The 15,922-nt window shown below is 42.2% G+C and overlaps 1 protein-coding gene across 2 annotated transcripts in view; it reads left to right on the plus strand.

Moving 5' to 3' along the window:
• The window catches only part of mfsd2ab (MFSD2 lysolipid transporter A, lysophospholipid b), a 52,660-nt gene extending 45,144 nt beyond the window's left edge, over window positions 1-7,516 (plus strand). For both annotated transcript variants that reach the window (XM_068011376.1, XM_068011377.1), the window contains exons 11-14: window positions 2,902-3,014; window positions 4,109-4,252; window positions 5,104-5,280; window positions 7,147-7,516. In XM_068011376.1, coding sequence (XP_067867477.1) covers window positions 2,902-3,014; window positions 4,109-4,252; window positions 5,104-5,280; window positions 7,147-7,201 — 489 coding nt within the window. In that variant the 3' untranslated portion in view covers window positions 7,202-7,516. The remainder of the gene's footprint in view (window positions 1-2,901; window positions 3,015-4,108; window positions 4,253-5,103; window positions 5,281-7,146) is intronic.
• Window positions 7,517-15,922: the final 8,406 nt, after the last annotated feature.

The following is a 15,922-nucleotide window of genomic DNA, read 5'->3' on the forward strand; positions in this document are numbered from 1 at the left end:
CAGGCCACATAGCTGACCAAGAGGTCATGGAGCAAAGGCAAACAATATGTTAATGGTGTGTTGAAAGACAAAGCATTAGTACAGATAGAGTGTTAACGAACTGAAGATTGAACAGCAGCAAGTACAAACATGAAAAAAAAACAGTGGGTAAGCAAACTGAACAAACTACAATGATATGAAATAAACAAAAGAAAAAAAATTGTTAAAAAATGTAAAAAAAGAAAAAGGAAAAAATAACTAAAAATGAAAGTAAAATGGGGGGCCTTTCATGCTCTGAAATTATTGAAATCAATGTTCAGTCCGGCAGGCTGTAGTGTGCCTAATCGGTAAATGAGATGCTGTTCCTCAAGCTTGCGTTGATGTTCACTGGAATACCGCAGCAAGCCCAGGATAGAGATGTGAGCATCAGAGCAGGGGGGAGTGTTTACTCCTCCATTACCCCCACCACCTCGTCCCCGTCCCATGGCACCTTCCCCTGCAATCGCAGGAGGTGTAATACCTGCTCATTTACCTCCTCTCTCCTCACTATCCCAGGCCCCAAACACTCCTTTCAGGTGAAGCAGCGATTTACTTGTACTTCTTTCAATGTAGTATACTGTATTCGCTGCTCACAATGTGGTCCCCTCTACATTAGGGAGACCAAACGCAGACTGGGTGACCGCTTTGCGGAACACCTCCGCTCAGTTCGCAAGCAGGACCCTGAGTTTCCGGTTGCTTGCCATTTCAACACTCCCCCCTGCTCTCATGCTCACATCTCTATCCTGGGCTTGCTGCAGTGTTCCAGTGAACATCAACGCAAGCTCGAGGAACAGCATCTCATTTTCCGATTAGGCACATTACAGCCTGCCGGACTGAACATTGAGTTCAATAATTTCAGAGCATGACAGGCCCCCCATTTTACTTTTATTTTTAGTTATTTTTTCTTTTTTGACATTTTTTACAATTTTTTTTCTTTTGTTTATTTCATTTCATTGTAGTTTGTTCAGTTTGCTTACCCACTTTTTTTCATGTTTGTACTTGCTGTTGTTCAATCTTCAGTTTGTTAACACCCTATCTGTACTAATGCTTTGTCTTTCAACACACTATTAACATATTGTTTGCCTTTGCTCCATGACCTCTTGGTCAGCTATGTGGCCTGGTCCAATCTACACCTTCTCCTTTGTTATCTCTTGCCCCACCCACGGCTCACTTGCTTATAACCTTTGACATTTCTAATATTTGCTTGTTCCGAAGAAGGGTCACTGACCCGAAACGTTAACTCTGCTTCTCTTTCCACAGATGCTGCCAGACCTGCTGAGTGGTTCCAGCATTTCTTGTTTTTATTACCCCGCTTCCTGATGTCTGGTCCCTTGTTCAGGCACTGTGCCTTTTAATGAGGGACCACCCCCTGTGCCCCCCCCCCCCCCCCACCAAGCTGGCAAGCAACCTGCATGGGCTAATACCAACAGTGGAGGGATGAGACCCTTAATTGGGCATTAATTGCCCAATTGCCCACGCAATTATATGCTCTCCCTGCCTCCAAACCTACCGTGGGGGAGAGCATAAAATTGCCACTAGATTGACAAAGGGCCAGTTATATTTAAAAGGCCAAGCATTTCAAATCTGACAACAGTTCAGGTTTGAATGTTCCTCTGAATTTTGGAACGGTGTCGACCGTTTCAGGAAGCTTTTTATTGCTTTCCGATTTAGGAAAGATTTATTTTCAGGCAAGTTCTGCTGTTCTCCTGTATTTGATGTCAAATAGGTGCAGCACGAGGATGTTGAGCAGAAAGTATTTTGAAAAGTAAATTAGATAACTTTGTAATGTACTTTGAACAAATCAATCTTAACATCATAGTGGAGTCGTCCAAAATATCAACACACAAAGAAGCATACGACCTATTATCTATATAGATAAAAAGTTCATAGCCAAAAATACATCAATGTTGTACTCGATGGCTGTACTCTGGACTCACATTGATTTGAATTGTGTTGCATTGTGTCACCAGTTCAGGTTGTCTAAGTGGAAACCAGTACTGCTTTGGAATGCATTGATTTCCACATGTCCTCTTTCAGAATATGGCCAGGTCACATTGCTTATTTCGAAGAGTCTGTTTCTAGTTGCCGGGCCACAGTGACTGAAGTTAAACTAATCACCCTCATTGTTGGAAATACTCAGCAGATCTGGCAGCATCTGTGTCGAGAGAAACAGAGTTCTGATGAAGGGTCACAGACCAGAAACGTTAACTCTGTTTCTCTCTCCACAGACGCTGCCAGAGCTGCTGAGTATTTCCAGCACTTTCTGTTCTCATTTCAGAGTTCAGCATGCACAGTATTTTGCTCTTATTACCCTCACTGTTGGTGTTTAGCTCAACAGGGGTAGTCGCCTCAGCCATACCCATTGACTACATGCTGGACCTTTGTTTGACTACTTGGTCAATCCCAGTTACATTTTTGAATCTGACAAATGATCTGATTTAATTATATTTGTATGTGTGATTATATTACACTGGACAAAGAAACTGCAAGTTTGCAAGTCAGCAGCATTCTAGGAAGTTCCTTTTATCTTTATGATCCAGTGCAGGATTGGTCAGTTTACTGAGTATGTTTACATGAGGTGGAGGATGTGTCCTATTTATTTCTCTAACTCTAGACGATGGCCCAGGTTTTCCACTTCTACTTTGTTAGCCGGAACTTGAATAGGTGGAAAATCAAAGGCAGTGAGTGCAGAAGCAGAAACCCCCCCGGCCAATGTCTCTGGGTGTTGCCAAAGCTACAAAGGAGGTATAGAACTCCAGAACAGTTATTTTTGGATCAGTACTTCTTTGTGCAATCTCAGTACGTTTTTACAGTGCCACCTGAGTAGTGTCTCGGAGGGTCAGTGTTCTAATGTCTGCATGTTTTCTTTCATTGCCTTTTCAGTCAGCTGTCCCATTCCTTATCCTGAACGTTCTGGTAAGGAGCAATCTAATCATAGCATACGTTGTGTCATTTGCCTCTGGAGTAAGCGTTGCAGCTGCTTTCCTGTTGCCATGGTAAGTGACATTTCCTCAGCAATTTACAATTACTTTCACTGACTTGGTCATTCCGCTTAAGCAAGTATTTTACAGAACTCCAAACGACTGAGGAACTTAATCTAGAAACCAAAGACTCAGTTACTTTGCAGTTTGTGTTTTCCTGGTGAAAAATCTGCAGTGCAACAAAGAAGTGAAGCCACCAAATGGAGCACATTGCACTTTAACAGCCAGTGTGCTGTCACCTATATTTTTCGTTCATTTCTTTGCTAATAACTTTACTGGCAGAGCAGAGGGTGTTGAGGACCCAGCAGTGCAACAGAATGGGGCCATGAGAGATCTATATTCCTAATCAGACCTCTCACAATCTCCTGCTGTAAGTTTGTTGGGAGATCAGCCGAAAATTTGGCAAAATGGTATAAATGGTCATTTATGCAATTTTCCCAAAGTTCCCACTGATCTTGTGTTGAAGTTACAGTGGGAGATCTGAGAATCCATCATATACTACCCCCTCATACTTTCCATTAGTTTAGGAGCGCATGCATTGCATAGATAAACATACTGACTGAATTAAAGAATATTGATTCCTTTCCCTCCCCAGAGAAGAGAATCGTTAGTGTACATGATCATTGCTGACATTTTGTTTCAGAATCAGAGCCTTAATTCTATATTCATGGACATCTATTACATTTCTTGCACATAAAATAGATAAACAAATCTCGGAACTGCTATTGATTGGGATAATTACGACTTAAACCTCTACAAATGAAAGCCTTTCTTCCTTCTGTTTGCTCAATGACTGGCACATCGTGAACAATGAGTGGAGAAGCCTGAATATTAGTGAAATGTAGCAATTCCTGCAGTGTAGTTTTATACACGAATATTTCAGTATGCAAAATATTATCGTGCTGTTTATGAGTTCACAATAATTATAGTTAATCAGCATGAAATGAAAAATAACAATTCTATCCTGGTGCCGTTTTTTAGAATGATTTCACCATTTCCAAATATATCATGATACTTTACTGTTACAAATTGTAATTAAAACTTGTGTCATCTCTCTAACTGTTCTGGTTTATCAATGCTAAACAGATTCCTGTTTACCCTCTTAACAGGTCTATGTTACCTGATGTTATTGATGATTTCAAGCTGAAGAACCCAGAGTCAGTGGGACATGAAGCAATTTTTTACTCTTTCTATGTCTTTTTCACCAAGTTTGCATCTGGAGTGTCCCTTGGAATCTCCACACTGAGCCTTGAGTAAGGAACTTTTGATTTACTTTCATAATTAAGCACACAATGTGGAGCTGTGAAGGAGAACTGGAGATGGGCAATAAATGCAGCTTAGACAGTTTCACCCACATCCCAAAAGCAAATCTAAAAAGACACCTTAAGGGGCTGACCTGTTAACTCATAAGCAAAAGTAGAGTTAGCAGCACAAGCGGAATTTAGATCTTAACCCACAGTTCCACTTGTATTCTACTTGGGCTAAATAAATATGATTGCTGGAAGTAATAGATTTTAAATGTGAATTAATCTATAGATTGTACAATGGTTCCAAAATTACCTCTGTGAAATTATATTTTTGTGTGTTTTTCCATTACATCATTATGTTTATGCAATGTAAGAGATATATATCATGGAGATTAACTTACTTTATCCCATGTCAATTAAAATCACGGTGGCTGGTAAATATTAATAACTAATGTATTATATGGAGCCACGTGATTTTTATTTTGCCCAGTGTACTTTCTCATTATCTACATGTCTGACAGACCACCTTTAGTGTTAATTTATTGATCTACGCACCCACACATTCAGGGAACTGACTGTATCTATTCCACTTTACGTTCAGTTAAAAAGGTTAAATTTTCTCAATCTATTTCTATATTTTGTGGGAATAATCTATCCACCCCTATTGTATAATTCAGCAAATGTTAAGGGCTTGACAGCAAATCCAGTCAATTCTTGAATGAGTGACAATGGTCTTTTTTAATGATCTAGATTTCTTTTAAACTATCAATATCATCAGCGATGCCAATCTGGTCACCAGGCTGGTACAGTAGTAAGCAATTACTGGAACTATTTTCTCTTTGCTTTTTCTTCCGCAGTTTTGCAGGTTATCAAACCCGGGGATGCGACCAGCCTGATGCAGTGCACCTAACCTTGAAGATGTTGGTTGCTCCAGCACCCATTTTCCTAATTATACTTGGACTGATTATTTTTAAATTATACCCTATTGATGAGGAGATTAGAATGAAGAACAGGAAAGCACTTGAAGATTTACGGTGAGTTTATAACGAAATTTCAAGTTCATTCTTGCTTTTACCTTTCTATCCATCCCTGCTGACATCTTCCATGACCCCTTGGCTGAGGACAACTGAAAAATTCCTGGGTTTCTGGTGCCAACACCACTCCAAGTGCCTTCAGTAGACGATAGCCTCACCATATTTTTTATTGCAAAATCTAGGCTATCAGCGGTCACCGTTACTAAATTGTAAATTTATCAGAAATTCTGGCGACTGCACTTGCGCAGTTAAATGCAGAAATCAGGAAGTTGCTGTCCACGTTGCCCTGCTCCTCCTGAAGCTCCGCTGTAACAGCATCTCACCGAGAGACTCAGCTTTCAAACAAAGAGAATAGCGTGAAGTAGCGGTACTTACCCAGTAGATACCCAGTAAACACACCAGAAGAAGTTAGGGCTTGTGCATTCAGGAGAAAGTGAATTTTTAACAGTGTGATAAGTCTTAATTACTGGCAAACAACCTCTCTGACACTGAAAAATAAATTTTACAATGGTGGAGTCTCATTCCTTCAGATTTTAATTATTATTGGAGATTTTAAAATATTGAAATGTTAAAATTTACTTTTTCTTTCTGTCGCTTTTCTCTCTCTTTCTCAATACCATCCCTTTCCCTCTCTTTATTTCACTTTCTGTACATGATTTGACATTGAATTAACTATTCTAATTTATACTTGCTGGTTTAGACTCTGCGTGTCTCAGTAAGGATTCTTCAATATTATTAGTTAAAGAGTCACAACGTTGCTTGCCCTGTTCACACAGCTCCCAGAAAGTAGAGGGCACCGTACCGTTTTGACTAATAACCACAACTCGCAATGTAAAGGCCCACAGAAAGTCTTGGGGCAAGTACAATGAACTTTGAACACTGTTCACTTGCTGCAAAATCAAGGCCAATATTTCTCAAGTAAATATTTAGGCAGTCTACATACCAGAATATATAAGAAATTGAAAGATGTTATGACATCAAAAAAAATGGACTTTTCCTGCAGGTTGCATTAAAAAAAAACCTTTGCTCCTATGTAGACATATATAAGAGGGAATGTTCTTCACCCGAAAATTCTGCCACATATCAATGATTGTAGGAAAATGTGCAATATAGCATTCTACTTTTGTAAGTAGACCTGACTGGTGGCCTGGGAAAGAACTGGCCTATTCCTCAGAAGTAACACATGATCAGAAACTTAATCCAGATACACTGCACCGTTTGTGGAGAATAAGGTTCTGATTACAATTGTATCTCACTGTAATTGAGATAATGCTTCAAATTAACCTTTAGATCAGACTTTCTGATGTTATGTTGGCTCAAGAGCAAAGAAAACACATTGATTTGATACCATTAAGCTACAGAATTATAGTTCTGCTGTGATTTTGGTGCTTTGCATAATGTGGCTATCCTGGCTTTTGCAATCGTCCTGTTAACCAGAGTTGCCTGAGGCTAACGTAAAGCAGTGGTTTTCACTGGTGTCATTAAAACCAGCAAAGTCCTGATAGAGCAAATAAATGCTGCTTCATATAGGTTGACCTGACTACTACATCGCTGGCCTGTCTGGATTTTACCATTCATTGGACATGAATTGCAACTTTCAGTGAACTGGGCATGTTTGCACATGCACAGTTTGGCTGTAGCAATTGATGTAGAATCTAATACACAATATAGATAGGGGAGATGGGGAGGCAGAATTCCACAGTAACCAAAGAACCTAGACCTGGCAGAACTGCACCTTCTTGAAATGGTTTAGTTAAACATAGAGAGGCCATAAGGCTGGTATGCATTAAGTGGTTCTCTTACAACACAATTTCTTGCCCTGAGTTAATAATTTTTGCCATTGTTCTTTTATTTTCTCCTTTGCAGAGACAATGGTAATGACACAGAAACAGATTCAAATGAACTCTGCAGCAATGTATAACAAACGGACAAATATTTGCGCACTTAAAAATTTGAGCTTCAGAATTGTGTACAGTGTACATTACGTTAAAATGTGAAAGCAACACATCTTCCAAGCAAGACTAAAGTCAAGACATAAATGCATTCAAGCTAATTCCTTACCATTGTATAACATGTTTACATTCTGTTCATGCTGAGCGCAGGATATGTACAGTGTACATTATGTATGTACTAATTCAGAAAAACTGTACAGATAGCTTAGTATAATGTAAATTTATGTAGAAATCCTAATCTCTGTATATATTTGAATTAAAATATTAGTTGTCAAAACACTAAATCAATGACATCTCCAATTATTCGAGGTGTTTTGCTCATTCGAATACTGTAGCTTCTAGCAGTTCTAGTGTAGCCATTGAATCTCTTGTAGCACAGGATACAGGACTTCCTGTGCAGCTGATTTTCTTTGCCATCTCCAGGCTAGGCTTTCCTGCTGACACTGTTGGATATTCTCTTTCCATTTTGTGGGAAGAGCCCTTCCTTCATGGTCCTGACTGCTGTGAGAAACACCATCCAGGGAGGTGTCAGAGAAGGGAGGGTGGTGGGGTGGGGGTGGGGGGGGTGTCAACCTTACACCACTTTCCAGATATCTTCTAGAAACACCAAAATAATGTTGGAAGCCAGAAGCAATCTTAAAATTGAGTCAATCCCTTTAAGAGGTGTATTGACAGACCTTTAAATAATGGCCCAGGTCTTGTGCTGGAATTGTGTGGTGTAGGTGGGCAGGCAGTCTGCTATCAATGCGATTGGCCAATCTTATAATTAGCCCCATGGCTAAAATTGGCCGGGCCTTGCTTACTTTTCAACTTCCTGGTGTAATGCCCACTTAGGGCCACCAAGCATCGAATCTTTTTTTTTCCCCACCCCCTGTCCACCTTAGTTAAATTCAAGCCCTCACTATCTGGGCGTTTACGTGAAGAATGGTAACTTGGGTGAGGTACCAGAGGGAACTCACCTTGAAACTGTACACAAGAGCCTTCATAAGAAGATGAGGGAAGAGAATTGGCAGAAAATAATAAGAAACACAACAAAATGTTACATTCAGATGAATAAGACCAGCCTTGTGTACTGTCCAATTTTATTTACTTATTTATAGATACAGCACTGAAACAGGCCCTTCGGCCCACCGAGTCTGTGACAGAGAAAAAGGACAGGGAACAATGCATCACTACTACAGTGAGGGTACTGATAAAGATAATTATGCAAGCTATTTGCCTTACCCAAAACCATTTTATTATAGACTCTATACAAGTTGCCTTCCTATTTCCATTATTTGAGAACTACTTTGCAAAGTACTCTTCCCATAAAGAATCTTGCAGCTACAACTGCAGGTAAAAATATGATCCCTTGGTCAGTACTCCTAGTCGAAAAGTTTTTCCTGAAATTTAGGAAAGATGAAAAAAATGAGCCAATTAGGAGATATTTGAATTTACTTTGCCTTTTGCGGAGATCGAGGGTGGTCATAGAAACATAGAAAATAGGAGCAGGAGGAGGCCATTTGGCCCTTCGAGCCTGCTCCACCATTCATTATGATCATGGCTGATCATCCAACTCAGCAACCTGTTCCCGCTTTCGTCCCATACCCTTTGATCCCTTTAGACCCAAGAGCTATATCTGACTCCTTCTTGAAAACATACAATGTTTTGGCCTCAACTGCTTTCTGTGGTAGCAAATTCCACAGGCTCAGCACTCACTGGGTGAAGAAATTTCTCCTCATCTCAGTCCTGAAAGGTTTACCCCTTATCCTTAGACTATGACCCCTGGTTCTGGACTCCCCCACCATCGGGAACATCCTTCCTGCAACTACCCTGTCAAGTACTGTTAGAATATTATAGGCTTTTATGAGATCCCCTCCTCGCTCTTCTGAACTCCAGTGAATATAATCCTAACTGACTCAATTGCTCCTCATACGTCAGTCCCGCCATCCCAGGAATCAGTCTGGTAAACCTTCGCTGCACTCCCTCTATAGCAAGAACATCCTTCCTCAAATAAGGAGACCAATACCGCACACAATATCCCAGGTGTGGCCTCACCAAGGCCCTGTATAATTGCAGCAAGACATCCCTGCTCCTGTACTCAAATCTTCTCGCTATGAAGGCCAACATACCATTTGCCATTTTTATCGCCTGTTGCACCTGCGTGCTTACCTTCAGCAACTGGTGTACAAGAACACCCAGATTTCGCTGCATATTCCCCTCTCTCAGTTTATAGCCATTCAGATAATAATCAGCCTTCCTGTTTTTGCCAAAGTGGATAACCTCACATTTATCCACATTATACTGCATCTGCCATGCATTTGCCCACTCACTTAACTTGTCCAAATCACCCTGAAGCCTCTCTGCATCCTCCTCACAACTCACCCTCCCACCCAGTTTTGTGTCATCTGCAAATTTGGAGATATTACATTTAGTTCCCTCATCTAAATCATTTATATTGTGAATAGCTGGGGCCCTAGCACCGATCCCTGCGGTACCCCACTAGTCACTGCCTGCCATTCGGAAAAAGGCCCATTTATCCCTACTCTGTTTCCTGTCTGCCAACCAATTTTCTATCCATCGCAATACACTACCCCCAATCCCATGCGCTTTAATTTTACATGCTAATCTCTTATGTGGAACTTTGTCGAAAGCCTTCTGAAAGTCCAAATAAACCATATCCACTGGCTCTCATTCATCAACTCTACTAGTTACATCCTCAAACAATTCTAGTAATTTTGTCAAGCAGGATTTCCCTTTCGTAAATCCATGCTGGCTCTGCCCGATTCTACCACTGTTCTCCAAGTGCTCTGCTCTAAAATCTTTAATAATGGACTCTAGAATTTTCCCCATTACCGACGTCAGGCCGACTGGTCTATAATTCCCTGCTTTCTCTCTACCTCCCTTTTTAAATAGTGGGGTTACATTAGCCACCCTCCAATCTGTAGGAACTGTTCCAGAGTTTATAGAATCTTGGAAGATGGCCACCAATGCATCCACTAGGGCCACTTCCTTAAGTACTCTGGGATTCAGTTAACTTTTTAGATAACATTTCCTGCTAACATGATATTCCACATGAACCTAATAAACTATCTGTGGAATCGCCATCCATCCCAATCAGGGTCATCCATGTGCAGGGTGGAGGGAAATTCCAGGCCAGGATATGACCCAGGCAGCGAGGAGTGAAAAGGAATGTGGCGGTGGTAGGGCACAGTATAGTCAGGGGGATAGATGCTTTTCTGTCAGCCGTGATCAGGAGTTCCCAAGGTCATGTTGCTTTCCACTGCCAGGGTTCAGGACATCTCCACGTGACTGGAGAACTTGGAGTGGGAGGAGAAGGATTCAGTTGTTGTGGTCCAAGTATGAATCAAGGACATAAGTAGACTGAAGTTCTGCTGAAGAAGTTTGAGGAGCTAGGGTCCAAATTAATAAGTAGAACCTCGAAGGTGGTAATCTCTTGATTACTACCTGAGCCAGGTGCAAATTGGCATTGGGTCAAACAGATCAGAGTTGAGTGTGGAAGACAGGGGTTTTGATTCATGGGGCACTGGCACCAGTATTTAATAATTTAATACCTGGAATGGGTGGGCTGTCTTATGAAGAAAGATTGGACAGGCTAGGCATGTATCTGCTGGAATTTAGAAGAGTCGGAGGTGGCTTGAATGAAACATCTAAGATCCTGAGGGGTCCTGACAGGGTGGTTGTGGAAAGGATGTTTCCCCTTGTGGGTGAATCTCAAACTAGGGGTCATTGTTTAAAAATAAGGGGTCGCCCATTTAAGACAGAGATGAGGAGAAATTTTTTTCTCTCACAGGACCGTGAGTCTTTGGAATTCTCTTCCTCAACAGGCGGTGGAAGCAGCGTCTTTGAATATTTTTAAGGCAGAGGTAGATATATTCTTGATAAGCAAGAGGGTGGAAGGTTATCGGGGGTAGGTGGAAATGTGGAGTAATCAGTTCAGCCATGAACTTATTGAATGGCGGAGCAGGGTCACTGACCCGAAACGTTAACTCTGTTTCTCTTTTCACAGATGCTGTCAGACCTGCTGAGTGGTTCCAGCATTTCTTGTTTTTATTTCATATGTTTGTATGTATGTCACACGATGGTGCTCTTATTTTCAGGAAAGGGAGAAGCAAGGGGCAAGTGTACTTGTACAATATTCTTCTTTTCTTTTCTTTTGGGCCTCCTTATCTCGAGAGACAATGGATACGCGCCTGGAGGTGGTCAGTGGTTTGTGAAGCAGCGCCTGGAGTGGCTATAAAGGCCAATTCTGGAGTGACAGGCTCTTCCACAGGTGCTGCAGAGAAATTTGTTTGTTGGGGCTGTTGCACAGTTGGCTCTCCCCTTGCGCCTCTGTCTTTTTTCCTGCCAACTACTAAGTCTCTTCGACTCGCCACAATTTAGCCCTGTCTTTATGGCTGCCCGCCAGCTCTGGCGAATGCTGGCAACTGACTCCCACGACTTGTGATCAATGTCACACGATTTCATGTCACGTTTGCAGACGTCTTTATAACGGAGACATGGACGGCCGGTGGGTCTGATACCAGTGGCGAGCTCGCTGTACAATGTGTCTTTGGGGATCCTGCCATCTTCCATGCGGCTCACATGGCCAAGCCATCTCAAGCGCCGCTGACTCAGTAGTGTGTATAAGCTGGGGGTGTTGGCCGCTTCAAGGACTTCTGTGTTGGAGATATAGTCCTGCCACCTGATGCCAAGTATTCTCCGAAGGCAGCGAAGATGGAATGAATTGAGACGTCGCTCTTGGCTGGCATACGTTGTCCAGGCCTCGCTGCCGTAGAGCAAGGTACTGAGGACACAGGCCTGATACACTCGGACTTTTGTGTTCCGTGTCAGTGCGCCATTTTCCCACACTCTCTTGGCCAGTCTGGACATAGCAGTGGAAGCCTTACCCATGCGCTTGTTGATTTCTGCATCTAGAGACAGGTTACTGGTGATAGTTGAGCCTAGGTAGGTGAACTCTTGAACCACTTCCAGAGCGTGGTCGCCAATATTGATGGATGGAGCATTTCTGACATCCTGCCCCATGATGTTCGTTTTCTTGAGGCTGATGGTTAGGCCAAATTCATTGCAGGCAGACGCAAACCTGTCGATGAGACTCTGCAGGCATTCTTCAGTGTGAGATGTTAAAGCAGCATCGTCAGCAAAGAGGAGTTCTCTGATGAGGACTTTCCGTACTTTGGACTTCGCTCTTAGACGGGCAAGGTTGATCTTGTGTGGAGGAAAATTCCTTCTTCAGAGGATTTGAACGCATGTGAAAGCAGCAGGGAGAAGAAAATCCCAAAAAGTGTGGGTGCGAGAACACAGCCCTGTTTCACACCACTCAGGATAGGAAAGGGCTCTGATGAGGAGCCACCATGTTGAATTGTGCCTTTCATATTGTCATGGAATGAGGTGATGATACTTAGTAGCTTTGGTGGACATCCGATCTTTTCTAGTAGTCTGAAGAGACCACGTCTGCTGACGAGGTCAAAGGCTTTGGTGAGATCAATGAAAGCAATGTAGAGGGGCATCTGTTGTTCACGGCATTTCTCCTGTATCTGACAAAGGGAGAACAGCATGTCAATAGTCGATCTCTCTGCACGAAAGCCACACTGTGCCTCAGGGTAGACGCGCTCGGCCAGCTTCTGGAGCCTGTTCAGAGCGACTCGAGCAAAGACTTTCCCCACTATGCTGAGCAGGGAGATTCCACGGTAGTTGTTGCAGTCACCGCGGTCACCTTTGTTTTTATAGAGGGTGATGATGTTGGCATCGCGCATGTCCTGGGGTACTGCTCCCTCGTCCCAGCACAGGCATAGCAGTTCATGTAGTGCTGAGAGTATAGCAGGCTTGGCACTCTTGATTATTTCAGGGGTAATGCTGTCCTTCCCAGGGGCTTTTCCGCTGGCTAGGGAATCAATGGCATCACTGAGTTCCGATTTGGTTGGCTGTATGTCCAGCTCATCCATGACTGGTAGAGGCTGGGCTGCATTGAGGGCAGTCTCAGTGACAGCATTCTCCCTGGAGTACAGTTCTAGGTAGTGCTCAACCCAGCGGTCCATCTGTTTGCGTTGGTCAGTGATTATGTCCCCCGATTTAGATTTGAGGGGGGTGATCTTCTTGATGGTTGGCCCAAGAGCTCTCTTCATGCCATCATACATTCCTCTGATGTTTCCGGTGTCTGAGGCCAGCTGAATATGACTGCATAGGTGTTGCCAGTAGTCGTTTGCGCAACGCCTAGCTGTTCTTTGTGCAGTACTTCTGGCTGCTTTAAGTGCTGCGGATGTTAAATCGCTGGGGGCTTTCTTGTAGTTCAAAAGTGCAATGCGCTTAGCGGCTATGACAGGTTCCAGCTCTACATTATGAGATTGAAACCAGTCTGCATTTCTCTTCGCACTTTTGCCGTAGGTGGTCAAAGCTGACTCATAGATGGCGTCTCTGATGTGGGCCCACTTGGTCTCAGCATCCCCTGTGGGAGTGTTTTGAAGGGCTGTTACAAGTGAATTTAGAAATTTTTGTAACAGCTGTGGGTGAGAAATTCTGCTCGTGTTGATGCGCGGGTGGCCCTTCTGCTTGGAATGATGCAACTTCTTTGGTCTGAGTCTAACCTTGCTGCACACCAGGGAGTGGTCGGTGTCGCAGTCCGCACTGTGGAAGCTGCGTGTGATTTGAACACTGTTTAAGGCGGCTCGCCTTGTGACAATGAGGTCTAGCTGGTGCCAACGACGTGATCTTGGGTGCCTCCATGAAACCTGGTGACAGGGTTTAGTGTGAAAGAACGAGTTGGTGATGCAGAGGTTATGATAGGTACACAACTCAAGCAGTACAATATGAAGTGCTATATTCCCGCAAATCGGAGGTAAATTGCTTTCCCAGAGTGAGAAAAGGAAAGATCAAAGACGTAATGGTCCCTTGGTGTGTCCTGGCAAATGCTCAGCAGCAAATGTGAAGCTTTCCGACCAGGTCATCTGTCTTCACCCAGCTATAGAGGGAAATTGCTGGAAGATAACAATTCCATTTATTATATATATAAAAATATATATCAAAGGAGGGAAATGGTAGACCAGAGAGAATTAATATTGAAAGTAAACAGTTATAAATATTGCAGTTTAAAATTTGCCTGCATGCTGATGAATGAGCTTTTTATTTGTATATAGATGAAAAAGGTGACGTGCAATAAAAATCTGTTCACAGGGCAGAACATCATGATAGGCAAGCCAATGCTGAACATACAGTGAAATCTATATGTATGCACCCAATGCCATCTAGTGTCAGAAGTTCTCTGTGCTGTACTATCCCACAGAGTAATTTCACGGTTTTAGATACTCATTAAAGGTTTGTCTTTAAATGTTTTAATGCTTAATATGAAGTAAGGGAGAACAAAACTGCTTTTATATCAAAAATATTTTATTTGCAATTTATGAACATGATATACATAAAAATTCTACAAATCTCTGCAATAGTAGAGCAGGTTGTTTTATAAAATTAGGAACCCATGCTTTGGTACTGGCTTTAAAGATGTCATTTCACCATTTTGTTCCTCTCCTCCTCTAAATACGGAGCTGAATAAAAGCAATTTTTCAGAATATTAGGTATCCAGGTAAACCCTGGCCTGGACTGCAGATAAATAACATATGCTCAGCCTCTGCCAAAGGCACTGAATTACTTCCCGCCCAGAATGGTGAGCCAGCTACCAGGGGTGGCGCCTTCTTTCTGGCCAACATGGGGAAGTAACTGGCCACAGCACTGTGCCTCTCCATTATGGAGATTGGGAACTTTGTTGGGAGGTTTTGACAACTGCTCACGTCCTGTCATTCTCTCAATTTGCTATGCCACCTCACTATCATGGTTTTAAATGAGTATTTCATTTGTCTCAATGTTGGTTAGGCAGCATCCTTTTATACCTGTGGCCCTCACCTCCCCGGGCATATGCAGTTTGAGGAGCCCTTCAAGGATTAACATACATTGAAACACTTGTTAGAACCATGTGTAAATAAAACAGATACAAGGAAATATGGTAAATTTAGGCATTAAAGTATTGTTCTGATCAGCCAAACTTCTTTTACCAATGTTTGCTTTTATCATGCATCAATACCTGCTCTTTTCACTAATTGTCACTTGCTTACAACTTTTCTAATAAGTATCAGCAGCTCTGTACAGCAGAGAGTCTTGGATAAAAATCAGTTTAAATATTCATTACCTGATAACCCTGACACATTAAGAATGCCTTGGCACCTACTGGTTAATTAAAACACGCAGGTCTGATAATGCATAATAAATACTTGTATTTCATGTACTGGGATTTCCCTTCTGTTGAAAAGGAAATGAAGTTCTACAAAAGTGAGATCTCCAACTTGTTCTATACAATTGCAGAATCACACAGACCTCATACTATATTTCAGTACTAGCTCAAACACAAATTACTAACCCCAATGAAATACCACAGTCAGTGGATTCAATGCTATAGCGTTTTGTGTCTTGCATTCCAACCAGCTTCCCATTGTCAATGATAAGAACTGGAATAGACTGTGCTATTCAAATGTTTTATATTAGAAATGGTATAAAATAATTCCCAGTTATTCCTACACATTGGGTACCTCTGATAATATCTTAGTTTCCGAAGGTTTTATTTGACTGGCAGATGAATACATTTATTGATTGTCTAACTGCTTAAATGTATCATAGTTGGGTTGTCCATTCAGTAGAGCTGTCCT

Source organism: Heterodontus francisci, chromosome 31, assembly GCF_036365525.1.
Source record: "Heterodontus francisci isolate sHetFra1 chromosome 31, sHetFra1.hap1, whole genome shotgun sequence".
NCBI classification, from domain to species: domain Eukaryota; kingdom Metazoa; phylum Chordata; class Chondrichthyes; order Heterodontiformes; family Heterodontidae; genus Heterodontus; species Heterodontus francisci.